The sequence below is a fragment of the Frankliniella occidentalis genome, unplaced genomic scaffold (genome assembly GCF_000697945.3).
Source record: "Frankliniella occidentalis isolate FOCC.00 unplaced genomic scaffold, Focc_3.1 Scaffold10, whole genome shotgun sequence".
NCBI lineage: Eukaryota > Metazoa > Arthropoda > Insecta > Thysanoptera > Thripidae > Frankliniella > Frankliniella occidentalis.
In genome coordinates, this window is record NW_026267140.1 from 1,359,618 (window position 1) to 1,372,838 (window position 13,221).

At 49.9% G+C, this 13,221-nt stretch overlaps 1 protein-coding gene across 3 annotated transcripts in view; it reads left to right on the top strand.

Annotated features, from left to right (window-relative positions):
* The window catches only part of LOC113210714 (synapse-associated protein of 47 kDa), a 46,943-nt gene that overhangs the window by 18,022 nt on the left and 15,700 nt on the right, over positions 1 to 13,221 (top strand). The window contains exons 5-9 of one of the 3 annotated variants that reach the window (XM_026428822.2): positions 203 to 223; positions 10,311 to 10,451; positions 10,535 to 10,674; positions 10,866 to 11,008; positions 11,390 to 11,563. In XM_026428822.2, the coding sequence (XP_026284607.2) occupies positions 203 to 223; positions 10,311 to 10,451; positions 10,535 to 10,674; positions 10,866 to 11,008; positions 11,390 to 11,563 (619 nt within the window). The remainder of the gene's footprint in view (positions 1 to 202; positions 224 to 10,310; positions 10,452 to 10,534; positions 10,675 to 10,865; positions 11,009 to 11,389; positions 11,564 to 13,221) is intronic. The other 2 variants (XM_026428824.2, XM_026428823.2) reach the window with 2 other exon arrangements.

Here is a 13,221-nt window from a genome sequence, read left to right on the forward strand (position 1 = left end):
GGCAAACGTTTTCACAGTGTTATGGAGCTGCTTTGCTCTGAGGCTTTGGTTGACTCACTCCTCCGTCTGGCGTGTGTGTTTCTATTACCTCATCTACCTGCATCGCTCGTCTCTTGCCTTCTATTCTCTGTCTTTTTCCTAACTTTGACTTTGCCTTCTCTCTCTTTATGTACTAACGCGTCTCTTCTCTGTCTTCTTGCAGCCGGTGAACCTTCCCGTCAAGGTAAAGTCCACTTCTTTTTTCTTTGTCTTGCCTTCAAGGCTGGGTCTCTTCCTTCTTTCTCTGTTCCCTAATTCTATAATTTTCTACGTATCTTTCTTTTCTATCTTACACTCTTGCACACTACATGTTCTAGCCAGTGCCTGTATGTACACTCTTAAATAATAACTAAGCGGCTTACTTGTAAAATAGAATTTTCCTTTGAATTACACGCACTGAAAATCCAGCATTGTGCCAATCAGCGGAGCGTGCATACGCAAGCACACTGTTTAATCAGATGTTTTGTCAAAGAATGTAAGCTCACTGCTCAAACAGTGTGGTTTAACAAGAATTCTGATTAAACAGTGTTCTAAGCAAACTGTTGGGTTTTCACTGTAGCAAGTTTGAGCAACCGTATGAGTACATACATTTAATTAGAGAGATTTAATAGCTCTAGAGTGGTAAACTGCGTGTATTTCGGATCGCGCGACTGAACTGCGTTAGCCTTGGAACGGGCAGCTGATCTGCCTGCCTTTCTGTCGAAGGTGTCGATTTGTGTTATGAAGTAATACAAATCGTTTTCCACTTCGTTTACTAATAAAATTCTTGCGAATTAGAGAAACAAACTCTACCAAACTCATGTTCTACTTTATAAAATACGTTCATTAAGACTTTAGACTAAGTTGTACAAGTTGTCTTTAACAAAGGAACCGTCTAGTTTTTACAAAAGAAATTGTTTGCAAGAGTTTTAGAGTGTATTTGCATGCGTTCTACTTGCTTGGGGCTTGGCCACAAAAAAGTTGCATAAGGGCTTATTCACAGAAGGTGACAGCTGACAGATTTTTAAAAACTGAAAGGAAACTAAGCACTTATTCTTTGATTTTCCACGTTGATATGGAAACTGTAGGCTGTCATTTTTCTTTTGTGTTTGCTGTTATTGATTGTACTAAGTATGCGAGCATACCTGCGTTTAAAATTAACGTATAAAGTAACACTGCTGTAGCTTTTTCACACTGCTGCAAAAGAGCGAACAGCCATTTGCACACACGCTAAGTATGGCCATTTGTTCACTGAAAAGACTGTGAATGAATTGTCATACATCTACAACAGCGTGAATGGATTCGCACATGAATTTTTAGCGATGTTGTTTACATATGTCTATCAATCAGAAACACGTTGTTAACAACGATTTCCCTCCCCTCAAATTTCACTGACAATCCGACAATGTATATGGGAAACTAATCACATCAGAACTCAGAAACGTACACCAAGGAAAGCGAGGGGGCAATAACTCCGATTATAAAGTGCATACCTGATTCCCGGAGTCAATATTTCCCGTTGATTCCCATAGATTTCCGTCGCGATTCCCATTGGTTCCTGTCATTCTCATTGGTTCCCGTTGAATTCCGTCGTGATTCTCATTGATTCCCGATGATTAACGACGTGATTCCCAGGCCGGTGTACATATAATTCCTAGAGTTACTGCGCCCTCTCAAAAAAGCGTGTTCTTTTATTACAGTTCTTAACTGTCTTCAGCACTTACGCCCAATTTCGACTCAAACCAATAATGTTCGTCCTTGAATCAAGAACCGCCTGTACAAATTATTCTTGAGACAGTCAAGTCCATTTTGCACTTAGTTCAAGCATGAAAAGCTTGATGCAAAAACAGGTTTATTTGGGTGTAGGAGTAATTTTCATTCACCTTTTGGTTTTTTTTTACTATCGGTCTAAACTAACTTTATCTAGTTTGCAAATCAGTGGCGTTCTAATAGCAAAAAGTGAACGCACCACATGGGGTGCATTTCATAACCGAAAACTCGCAGTCCGCTGCTGTCCACAGTTTTGGTGGAGTTTGTCACCCCTTCCCCTTCCTCGCACAAGCAGAACCACGTGTTGCACTGCTTGGGCTTTGGCCCGATTTATCAACTTGGGTAAGAGGGGTTCGGGGGCAGGGGGGATAATGAGGGGCGGGGTGGGTCGGGGGGGAGGAGGGAGGTTCCCGATAGCAGGGAGCGCGGGCTCTGGAGTGGACAGGCACCAGGACAGGGCGGAGGGGCGGAGCGCAGGCCGGGCATCGGTCATACATCGACTCGCACACGCCATCCTCTTTGTCGGGGAGCACGGGGGGTGGGGTGCTAAACCGTGCGAGCCTGGGGTCGGGGGGACAGCATCGACCCCGCGGGGGAGTGAGCAGGGAGGGTACTCTGCCGTTATTAGCATAGCCCATTGAGGCTGGGCAGAGGAGGAGGGTCGGGGGAAGTTGGACGGGGCCCCGCCTCTGTTAACATCCTGGCCGGGCGTGGCTGCCGAGGCTGAGACGGCGTCACGTCTAAGCTCGCTCACCAGACTGCTGTGTTTCTTGTCGTGAGTCGCGTTTTGCCTCGCGTTTTGCTGTACATAGTCAAACAAGGTAGACGGGTTAAACGCGTCCCCATACTCGCCAGTGTTTCTTGCTTAGTTTAGTTCTTCTACGGGCTCTAGTCCTGGGCCCCCACCCTAGCCTACCGAGGTGTTACCCTGAACCGCTGACGCGCCTCGACTCGTGCGGCCAAGGGTGATTTTGGTGGCCTATTGGTTGACGTTGTGATTGCTGGCTGTTTGCAGTATGGCTGTTGGTCCTGATTGCGGGCGCTGTGAAGTGATTCTCTGTCCCTTTGGCACCCCCCCCCCTTTTTTTTGGCCTTCCTCCGTTTTCACTTCTTCCCTCTCCCAGCGTGCTGCCCGACTGCTGGCTTTGCTCTGGCATTGTCCCTCCCTCGCGGTTCGTTGTGAGGGTAAGGGGAGGGGGGACTGGGGTGGGGCCGGAGTTGCTGGTCCAGCTGTAGCAGCAGGGCTGCTGGCGGTAGACCGGACGGTAGACCGGGCGGTAGCCCTGTGCCTCGTCTGCCCCCCCCCCCCCCAAGCCCAGCCGCCGCCGTTGCCGACCCGTGCCTAGCGCCACTCCCCCACCCCTCCCCCGCCTGCCTCAATCAATAGCTCCCCGTACTCACCCCATCCTCCACCCCTTCACCCACACCCCTTCATTCTGCACCTCCCCCCCCCCCCCTTTGGGAAAGAGGACCGGGGGGGGGGGCGAAGGGAGAAGGGGTAAAGACGAAAGTTAGTGTCCCAGCACAAGGCTGTGCGCTGCTCGGCTCGGCACTCCCCCCCAGCGGCCGCGGCCCTGGCGGGAGGGGAGCTGGTGGGGGAGGCGAAGTCACGTGAACAAGTCATCGGTCCAGCATTTCGTCGACCCGGGAGGGATAGGGAAAGACTCGCTGTATACCTGTTCTTGGTTCAGCGCGTGTGTCTTTGGACTTTTTGTGGCTGTCGATATGAACCCAGAAAAAGTAAACAACAGAGAGTATTCGGACTCCTCTTCCCCCTCCCTGGCCTGCAGGGGCCAAACCTAATTACCACTCGCTGTTCCGCGAGGCGCCCAGCAACCCGACGGCAGCGAACTACGCCCCGCCCGGTCCCGACCGCCTCACCGCCTCACCCCGCCCCGGCACGAACTGGGACTGGATTGCGGTTCCGACCCGCTGGTGGTGCTATGGTGTTGCGATTCGGATTGGGGTTCGCGGATTTGCACACCGCCGCTGATGGGATCCTCCCGCGGGCCTGGCGGACCTGGTGGGTCCCACGGGAAAAGGGAAGGGGTGGAAGGGAGGCTTCCAACACGTTGGCGCCCCGGTCTGTTCGCCCCCACCCCACCCCCCTTCCCCCCTCGCCGCCACGCACTACTAAAAGCTTACACTGGTAAAACAAATGAAGAAAGTTGCACACCTATTGATGTGAAGCTTCATAAGTGTGCAAAAACTAAACACTTCGTGATGTCGAACTGAGTTAGACGTCAATTGATGTGCAAACATTAGACATTTTCTACGAAGTGCACAGTTAAAGTCTTACGAAGCAAAATGCCAAATGCTTCGTACCTACGAAGGATTTGCGCCCTACCAAGCGTCCAAATCCTTCGTATTACAAAGGATTTGGCATTTTTCTTCGTAAGACTTTAACAGTGTGTGCAGTTAAGTTAAACACCATGTAATGTGCAAAATCGTGAGTTGCACACTAAAGTATTTGTACACTCGTTTTACCAGTATACGCTGAAATTCGCCTGCAGCGTTTCAGATTTCTTACGGTGACTTGAAGTGTTGTCAGGATTCCTAAATGTAGATTTTTTGTGCCCAAAACCGGAAACACAAAAGTTTCAAGTCGCATCTTTAAAAGGTGCTCAGGTCAGGGGATGCGTGCTTTTATTAGGAAATTAGGACTGCCGAATACATAAAACTGAACACTTTTGTGGCGGCCTGCGTAGGAGGACTAAACACCTTCGTTCCTACAGTAAAATTGCGTCGATCTGTCCATCTATGCGTTTGCACAAATAAGAACATTAACGGGGACGTTTTTCCGTCAAATCGAAGACACACGCCTTTCCTTGCTCGGCGTGAGCTTGTATTGGCTTTAGTAGTGCTTCCTCGCCGGCTGATGAGGCGGCTCTGTGGTTTGCGCCTGCCCCCGCCGCCCCCCGCTCCTCACTCCGACTCGCTGGACTGCGGGCGCGGTGCGACTAATCAGTAATCAGGCGCCGCTTTGCCTTTCCGCCCGCCGCCGCCGAGTTTGGAGCCCGCCGCGCCGCTCCGCCTCCCAAGGAGGGCGGATCGGAGGCGAGGGGTAACTCCCACAAAGTTGCGAATTCCGTCAGGGACTCCTAAACGGTATAAAAGAGAAAACTTTCGTTTTGGCCAAAGGTAGAGAAAGAAAAATGTGGACGGTATACCGGGTGGCTGACTAACCCCGCGCATTTCTTTAGTCGTACTGTATACTCGCTCCGCGCTATAAGGCGCCGTGGTCAGGGGCGATAGACAAACCCGTCAGCAGGTTGCACCAGCACGTGGGGTAAATGAACCTTCTGCGTGTAACGAGCACCGGTTTCTATAGTTTTACACCTTCTGAAACTATTCCGAGATCTCTCTGAAACGCTCTGAATTTGTCATTCCAATTGATTTGTTCATACGGGTATTGAGTGTAAAGTCTACGATGAAAGTGGGAAGCCAGGGGTTTGGATATTTTCTGACAAAATATGCGATTTTCTTGCAATCTTCTCATCCAAGCATTTTTCTTAGGAACGGGCATGGGTCTACTTGATTTTGAAAATTAAAGCAAAGCGCACAATAAACTGTTGGAAATAACCGTCTTGAAACGATGCTTAGATACCATCCAGAAAGTACGTCCATCATTCGCCGTTGCCGTTACGAACCAGCCGAGCTTCCCGAGCTTTCATGACGCCTGGTAGGTAGGCAAAATCTGACCTGCAGTGCATTCGTGTACTACGGGCTGGCCTACCCTGAGTCTCGCAGGCGCCCCGCTTCCGTGATTTGCCGATTAAATCTCAGAAAAACTGATGTACTTGGGGTGTTTTTCCTTTGGGTGTTTTTTTACCAGCATGTTTCTGTTACGCATATTTTATAACGTGCAATTATGTATGATTAGAGCTCAATTTGTTGTTCAGTCTGCTTGGAAACCAAACAATACTTTTACCCTGCTGAACCCAAAGTAGACTGTCGGCCGCTCTTTTCCTCGCTTCTGGATGGACTTTCGCGTTGCAACTCGATACCTTTGCAGAAAGGTTATACCGACGGGACGGGATAAGGGTGCGCTGGGTGGGGTGGGGCGGGGGCCGGGCTATATGGCAGTGACGGCAGAAAAGCCGATCAAAGGGTGATCGTCGCCTCTTTCAGCCAGCCGTGCGGGGCTGCGGGGCGGGGAGACCTGTTTCGAGGGGAGGTCGGGTGCGCTGGAGGGTTGCGGGTATTCGTAAGGCTGCAGTCTCTCGCCCGCCCTGCACGCTCCGCTCGGCGCCAACTCGGTGCCACACGGCGTGACCGCGCCACCTCTCAACAGGTTGAGCGCTGCAGCCCCGCGCTGCCCCGCGCTGCCCCGCGCTGCCCCGCGACGCTTCTCGCCGGAACGGCCTCCCGCGCCGTTGTGCGGCCGAGCTGCTAAGCGGGGCTCGAAAACTGAATAAACATCACCGACTGTTAAATTCTCAACCGTTCCCTTTGTGTTTTAACATCGCGCTTATTCGTGACTCTATTTGCAAGATCCAAACAACTTACTAGTCAACGAAATGATTGCGAGGTGGTTTGCGAACCGGCCCCTAATAATAAGACGTCCCTTCCCGGCAGTGCCGCCCACGGCCGGAGGCACGGCCTGTTTAACTTGAAGTCGTTTTCAATCAGCCGTGGAGGAGAGGCCGAGAGCGACACAAGTAGGCCTCTGGGGGGGCGGGCGGGTGAGCACGAAGACTAGAAGCTAGCTGTGCTCCGCGAGAGAGTGGGACGCCGAGGGGCGAGAGGGGACAGGGGGCTGATGAAGGACGAGGGAGGAGACGGTGCGTTGCGGAGGGGGAAGGGGGCGGGGACAAAGGAATCGAATCAGTCAGTACACTGCTGCTGCTGCTGGATGGCGATGAAACTTTCAGCGTCCCCACCGCGCGACGCCCCCGCTGTCTCCGGCGAGACCTGGGCGTGGCGGGGCGGGGTGGGGGCGGGTCGCCTGCCGGCCGGGAAATGAGAAATTATTGAAAATAAGATATCCGACTGGAGCGAGAGAGGCAGACTGGGCCGTGCACAAGAGGATGTGTGTGGAGGAGGGAGAGGGAGAGAAAGAGGGAGAGAAAGAGAGAGAGGCGATGCGGGGGCAACGCAGGAAAGGCATTTGAAAAGTACGAAGTGAAAGCAGGGAAGGCTGACGCTGCCGCTGCCGCTGCCGCTTCGGCCGCTCCGCGAAAACGCCCATTGTTCATTCAAACAAATTCGATTAATTACGCATATTTTTGTTTTACGCAATCTCATTCATTACTATAGTATACTGGACAGCATTTTACGGGCCCCGTATGCGCCCACGTCACGCTTTCTTCTTCGAGTATATCCCCTAATCGTTACCGAATCTCAAAATATGCTTGAACGATTTAACGAAATGAAATTTCTGAGTGAAAAGGACGACCCTGTCTCGCTTTCAAGTAGTAGTCCCTCCTCCCTCCATTCCTCTTTCACTCGAAGTGCAGACGAGAAAGGGGTGCTCCTCCATCCTTTCCCTTCCCCACTCCCCCACCCACTTTTTACCAATCGCATAGAGGATGCTTTGGCTGCCTGGTATGAAATTGACGGCTCTAAGGGCTGCCTAAGGCCTAAGGGCCTCCGGGCCGCCGAGCCGAGCGCTAGAGCGTGGCGTGGAGCGGTAGGCTGGAGCGAGGCAGGGCGGGGCGGGATCGGCACGGAGTTATCGGGATAAAAGCGCCTCTCACATCTCCGATCAGTTGAGGTCGCCCTGCCTCCTAGTAGCCCTGCCGCGCGCACAGCTGTGCTGGCTGCCCGTTGGTGGGCGGCCCGTGTGCGGGCATGGGCGCCCTGTGGGTTGGCAGTTGCGTTTTGAGGTGCGTTTCGTATGTACAAATTGTAACCAAGACCGATGGATGTCTTCACGCCTCACCGGCTGCCTAGCGCCGCAACCCCTCACCGTGGGGACGATTGCCGAAGGTAAAGCTGTTTCGGATCGCAGACCTGCTGCTGATAACGAAGGGGCAGCAGCAAAGTTCCCTGTATTACGGCGACGGTCCCGACGCCTAATTTTCCATTCCCTTGGCGGGGGGCGCCTGCGGAGCCCGGGTAGGCCACCCCGCCGTACGCCCACGCGCTGCGGGCACGCCCTCCCCACAGGGGCTTGTTCACGGTGAATGATAAATTTTGTTCCGTTTCGAAACTTGCCTCCGACTTAATACCAACCCAACCAAGTCAAAAGAGAGTATTTCTTTTAAAAATTCAATTCTCTCCCTTCCTTATTTTTATTTTATTTTAGCGAGAGAAAGCGAGAGCGAGAGCGCGCTCTCCCTTCAATCGTGGCTCAAGCAGATCGCTTCACGCTGTCTAGTGTTCTGCGGGCTGGGCGGGGGCGGGAACGGGGGACTGTTAGGAGACAAAGTCCATCCATAATTCATTATACCAGAGCCCTTTCTGCGCCGGGCCGGGGCCGCGGGTGCCGGGCGCCCTCCATGTGAATGAATACATATTGAATGACCCCCTCCGGGCCGCGGGCCTCGCAGCCTCAAGATGAATGTATCGCGCGATGGCGGCGGAAAACACCACCGAGCCGCCCCGCCGGCCCCGCCCCGCCCCGATGTATAATTTATCCTCCAACGGGATCCTGTAATGCGACTGATGTACGGCGGTCCTGGAGGGGAGGGGGCGGGGGAGATTGCAGTCGGGGTGCGGGCCGGTGCACGGGGGGCAGGCCGGGCCGGGCCGAGGTGAAGGTCGCACGGCGGAGTGCAGGCTGCCGCTAGCTAGCTACCGCCGCCGCGCTGCGAGCGGGTGGGGCGGGATCGACTGGAGCGGAGCGGGCGGGAGCTGCTGGCGGGCGGGCGGACGGCGGCGGGGAAGTTGCTGCCTGATCGGATTTGGACAGTCCGCATCGGCCGGGTCGGCGGCGCCCTCCCCTCGGTGCTCGTCGCGCTCTGCCATCGTCCCTCCCAGCCGTCCCTCCCATCACCATCACTCCTCGTCAACGCCCTGCTCCCATCCATCTCCTTGTCTGCTACCCAGTTCGTTTTTCACCCCTTTCTTGTCCAATGTCGTCAAGGCCTATTTCTATATATTATTATCAGCATTATTACTATTAAGGAAGGCTGCAAATAGAAAGGGATGTCCCAGTCTGCGGTGGGTCGGGTTGACTCGGTTGACTACTTGTGCACGAGGCGGGGAAGCCGAAAGAGGGGGAGGTGGGGGAGGGAGGTCGGCGTACAACTTGCCGGGTCATGGCTTTCAGATGAGCTCCTAATTTCCGCTATTTGGCCTCTGCCTGACTTCAGCACCAGAGTTGAGGAGATGACGGGAATGGAAAGAGGAAGGGGGGATGAGGATGGAGATAGGGAGTAGGGGCTTCTCTTGTCGCGGCGAAGACCAGTCGGAGTAATGGGGTGGCAACTGGCAACCGCCCGCGGGTTGTGATTGTGCAGTCGAAGATGGGGGTTCGAGAAGATGAGTGACCAACCAAACACAGCAAATAGAAATACGATTTGAAGCTTGTGAACGGCCCCTCTCACGTGGGGGTAGAGTGTGTGTGTGTGGAGGCCACGGGGGAATATACTTTTGTCGGTCATCAAACTTTGGCTGATAAGCTAAAAGTCGGTCGCTGCAATCGGAAATCTAATGCCTCTGGCTGTAGGTATCGGATTTTCAATTTCACCAAGTCGACCGTAGCCTATCGAACATAAAGTTTGATCACCAAAAACAGCGTCTTTTATTTTCCGCTGGTCGGTGTAACGGGGACACTGGGAAATGCAATGTGTGCGGCCAGGGCGAGGGGCGGGCGGAACGCCCGGGGCGGGGCACGCAGCGGCAGTCGGACCACAGCCACTGGAAGGCGTGAGTCCACGCGGGAGTGCACAGGAACAGGCGTCGGGAGGGTTGTAAGACAAGCGAGCAATATCCCCCTAGAGAAAGAGAGAGGGGGAGGAGGGGAGCGCTGGGAGCGGCTGGCGAGGCGACAAGGGCCCACCGACCCGCAACCCGCACCAGCAGCGAAACTACTACAGCAGGAAGGCGCGGGAGATGAAACCACCCCATCCCCTTTCACCCGCCCCTACACTTACACACACACGCGCCTTGTGAGAATGACACACACGCACGCGCGACATAGAACCCACTCACGGCAAGAGGACCAGGTTTCACACTTGGAGTGGAAATTTGATCTTTGCTGGTTCCGGAGACCCAACATATATTGCCACCTCACCCCCACCTCTTTCTCGCCCTCTCCATCAGATCTGGTTCATTTGTGCGGCTGAGCAGGGGGGGCATCCCAGAAGGAGCATACTTGTATTCATGAACCTCGAGCTCGACCTCGAGTGCTACTGCAACTTTCTTGTTATTGTAACGCCCGTACTCAGCACAAAAGAAACGTGCACCTACCACTTTTATCCGCGCTGTTCTCTTTCTGTCCAGCGAAATACATCTGCCGCTGCGCGGGCCCGTTTGAGTCATTTTACGGCAAAGTCAAAGTCCCAAGCACTACGATAGGTTTTCAACGCCATATTTTATACTCTAATTTTGGTCGTTTGTTGTTTTGCTTGCAGAATCTGCTGGGTGACTTCAATAAGGAGCAGGAGGCGTTCATCAAGGACAAGAACAGCAAGGGCTCGGAGGCAGCGGTACCGCCGTGGGTGGGCTGCCCCAACGAGGAGAGCCTCAAGGAGGAGTGTCTGTCCCTCTCCACGGTCAGAACCTCAAACACGAACAAAGTAAAGTAGTATGAAAACCGGGCGCAAGGATTTTCCATAAAGTTCTTCTTACCTCACAGGATCGACGGAACTTCGTGCGCAGTCCACCTGCTGGAGTGGAGTTTAACTTTGACTATGATGTGACATTCCCTGTGGCCCAGGCTATCTTAGCAGAAGACCCAAATCTTGAGAAGATGAGATTTGAACTGGTGCCTAAAATGTAAGTATAGGCGCCGTAGCTTTGAAGGCAATGAAATAATACTGAAGGGTTAAATGGAAATTCTTTTACTGGAGTGCTTAAAGGAAACTCTTGTTCAAAGGCTATTTGATGAGGATTAAGACAGTGCCACTCTTGATCTTGTAAAGCATGAATCAAGCCTTAATTTAGCATCTGTTTTTTTGTGTGTTTAGCATCACAGAAGAAAACTTCTGGCGTAACTACTTCTACCGAGTTAGCCTTATCTGTCAAGCAAACGAATTGTCATCGATGGCCAAAGAGGGAGGTGCAGCTGCATCAGCCTCACGTACTAGCAGCACAGACGCTGAACCTGCAGGTCAGTTCTTCATTCAAAAGTACCTTCCTAGAGCATGTTAGACGTTTTTAGAGTAGATTTCTCAACTCTAAATCAAACTATTGGTATGAAGATGTGAATCTGATCATCTCGTAGAGCTTCTTCCTCTATAAAATTTTACTTATTATTTTTTTAAGCACCAGTTTTATAAAATTAAGAATTTAGAATAACTTTAATTTTTAGTGTATTTTAAACCACAAAGTATAGGATAGCTTGCAGTAGTAAAGTAAGACCAGAAGTGTTGTACGTGTAGTAATACCTGTGTAGTATTTGGCAAATTTTAAAACTTTTCTACCATTAAATATACTGAGCTTATCTGCATAGTTAAAACTTTGAAACTAATTTGATTGCTTGTTGTATTAGCTGCACCGTCTGCACAAACCGAGGAGCCTGTATGCTACCTGCCAGAATCTGCCTCTGCAAATGCTGAGAGTCCCACACATGAGTTTGTGTCAGATACTTTTGCAGCAAGCACACAAGATCTCGAGGAAGTTCGGGAAGGCATGCGTAAACTGGGCTTAGAGCCTCTGCCTAAAGGTAAGTTCTTACAAAATGATGTGAAGTCTCGATCGATCAATATTAAATTTTAATAAACGTAAGATTTCATACTCCACTACACAGTGCAGAAAGTTTCAAGAAATTGAAATTAAACATACTGGAAATCGATTTTATTTACCTGTGTATCAGTAATTGTTTTTGTAGTTTTCATATTTGGTAAAAGAGACTTTGCATTCTTCACACCCTACTCCACTGCTTTGTGTCTTGCTGCTTTTGAAATGTTTGATCTCTTGCTATTATGTGTATTTTGAATGTGTTGCATACATTTCACTGTTGTGAATCTATTAGAGACTGTCTAATTTTTGAACACCAACGTGCATAGTTCTTCTAGTGCTGATAGGTGCATTTTGGTAGTTGTGATAAACAACTGTAGATTATGTGCCGCTGAAAACAAAAGTAACATTTTTTCAAATATATTATTATTGCCTGATTCCTAATTTTGATTAGGTTCCAAAGCAATCGAAATGAAGTTGCTACTTTTTTCCCTTTTATGTACTATGAGTAATAGTATCCTCTTTCCCTTTGCATTTATCTTGAGAGAAAGCATGAATCTTAAAAAGTGTGCCTCTTTTTTTTCTCTTTAGAAACAAAATATATAAGGCAAAATATCTTTGAAATAATGTATGATAATAAACCTGAACAAATCAATGACATTCGGATGGAGCCAAATTATTCAAGTGCCAAAGATACTTTTAACAAACATTTTGGTATTGTTATCTTAATGAATAAGTAAATATTGATTTGAGAAGGCCGCTGGAAGTCCAAAGCGAATCTTTTGCACTTGAACTCAGCTCACAACTTCACTCACTGAAAGATCTTCTTTCTGTTTCTCTCTTTCGCAGCTTAAAAGAAGATAGGATGAGTGGGGCTATGATCACATGAGTTTCAAAACTTCTGAATTTTTCCTGAACCTTTCCCACTGCCTTTCCCAAATTTTGATTTACAACTTTACTTTAGGCATGTCTTACCTTTTTTTCTCCCTGTTGATTTCTTATCATCTACACATCTTTCCTTTTCCTCTTCCCAAAGTCCCATTATTTTCCCTTTTTATTTTTATTTCATTGCCTGCTAATTTGAGCATGTTCTAAGCACTATTCACGTCTATCAGAAGTGCATTTTCGGAACAGTAATTGTATGCAACTACATTCTATTCATTCACTCAGTGCATGTGTACCTAGAGAACAAAACCTATGTGCTTATTCAGTATTGTCAGCAAGTCACACAGAGTGTGTGCCAGCATTGGTGCAACCTATTTAACTACCATACGTTCTGTTTATAAACTTATTGAACGATAAACAACCCACATCTTAATCTATGATTGATTTCCTTTCTTACTATTTGGTGCAGATCCTTTGCATTGTGTCAGGTTTTCCCTTTTAATAGCTATTTCAACTACATACCTCTGCACCATGGTAGAGTATTGAGATCTCCATAAAAAATGTAATTTTGATTAAGAGCTGCATGATTAGTACTGCTCTGAAATTAAACTTGGCATTCAAAGCTATGTGGTTAGTTTTATCATGGAAAATTATGGATCCTATATGCTTTAATCTGCTGTAAAGAAATGCCATGAGTGACAATACAATACGCACTACAAATTTTATTGATTTTTTAGTGGTGTGTACAGTTTTAAATAT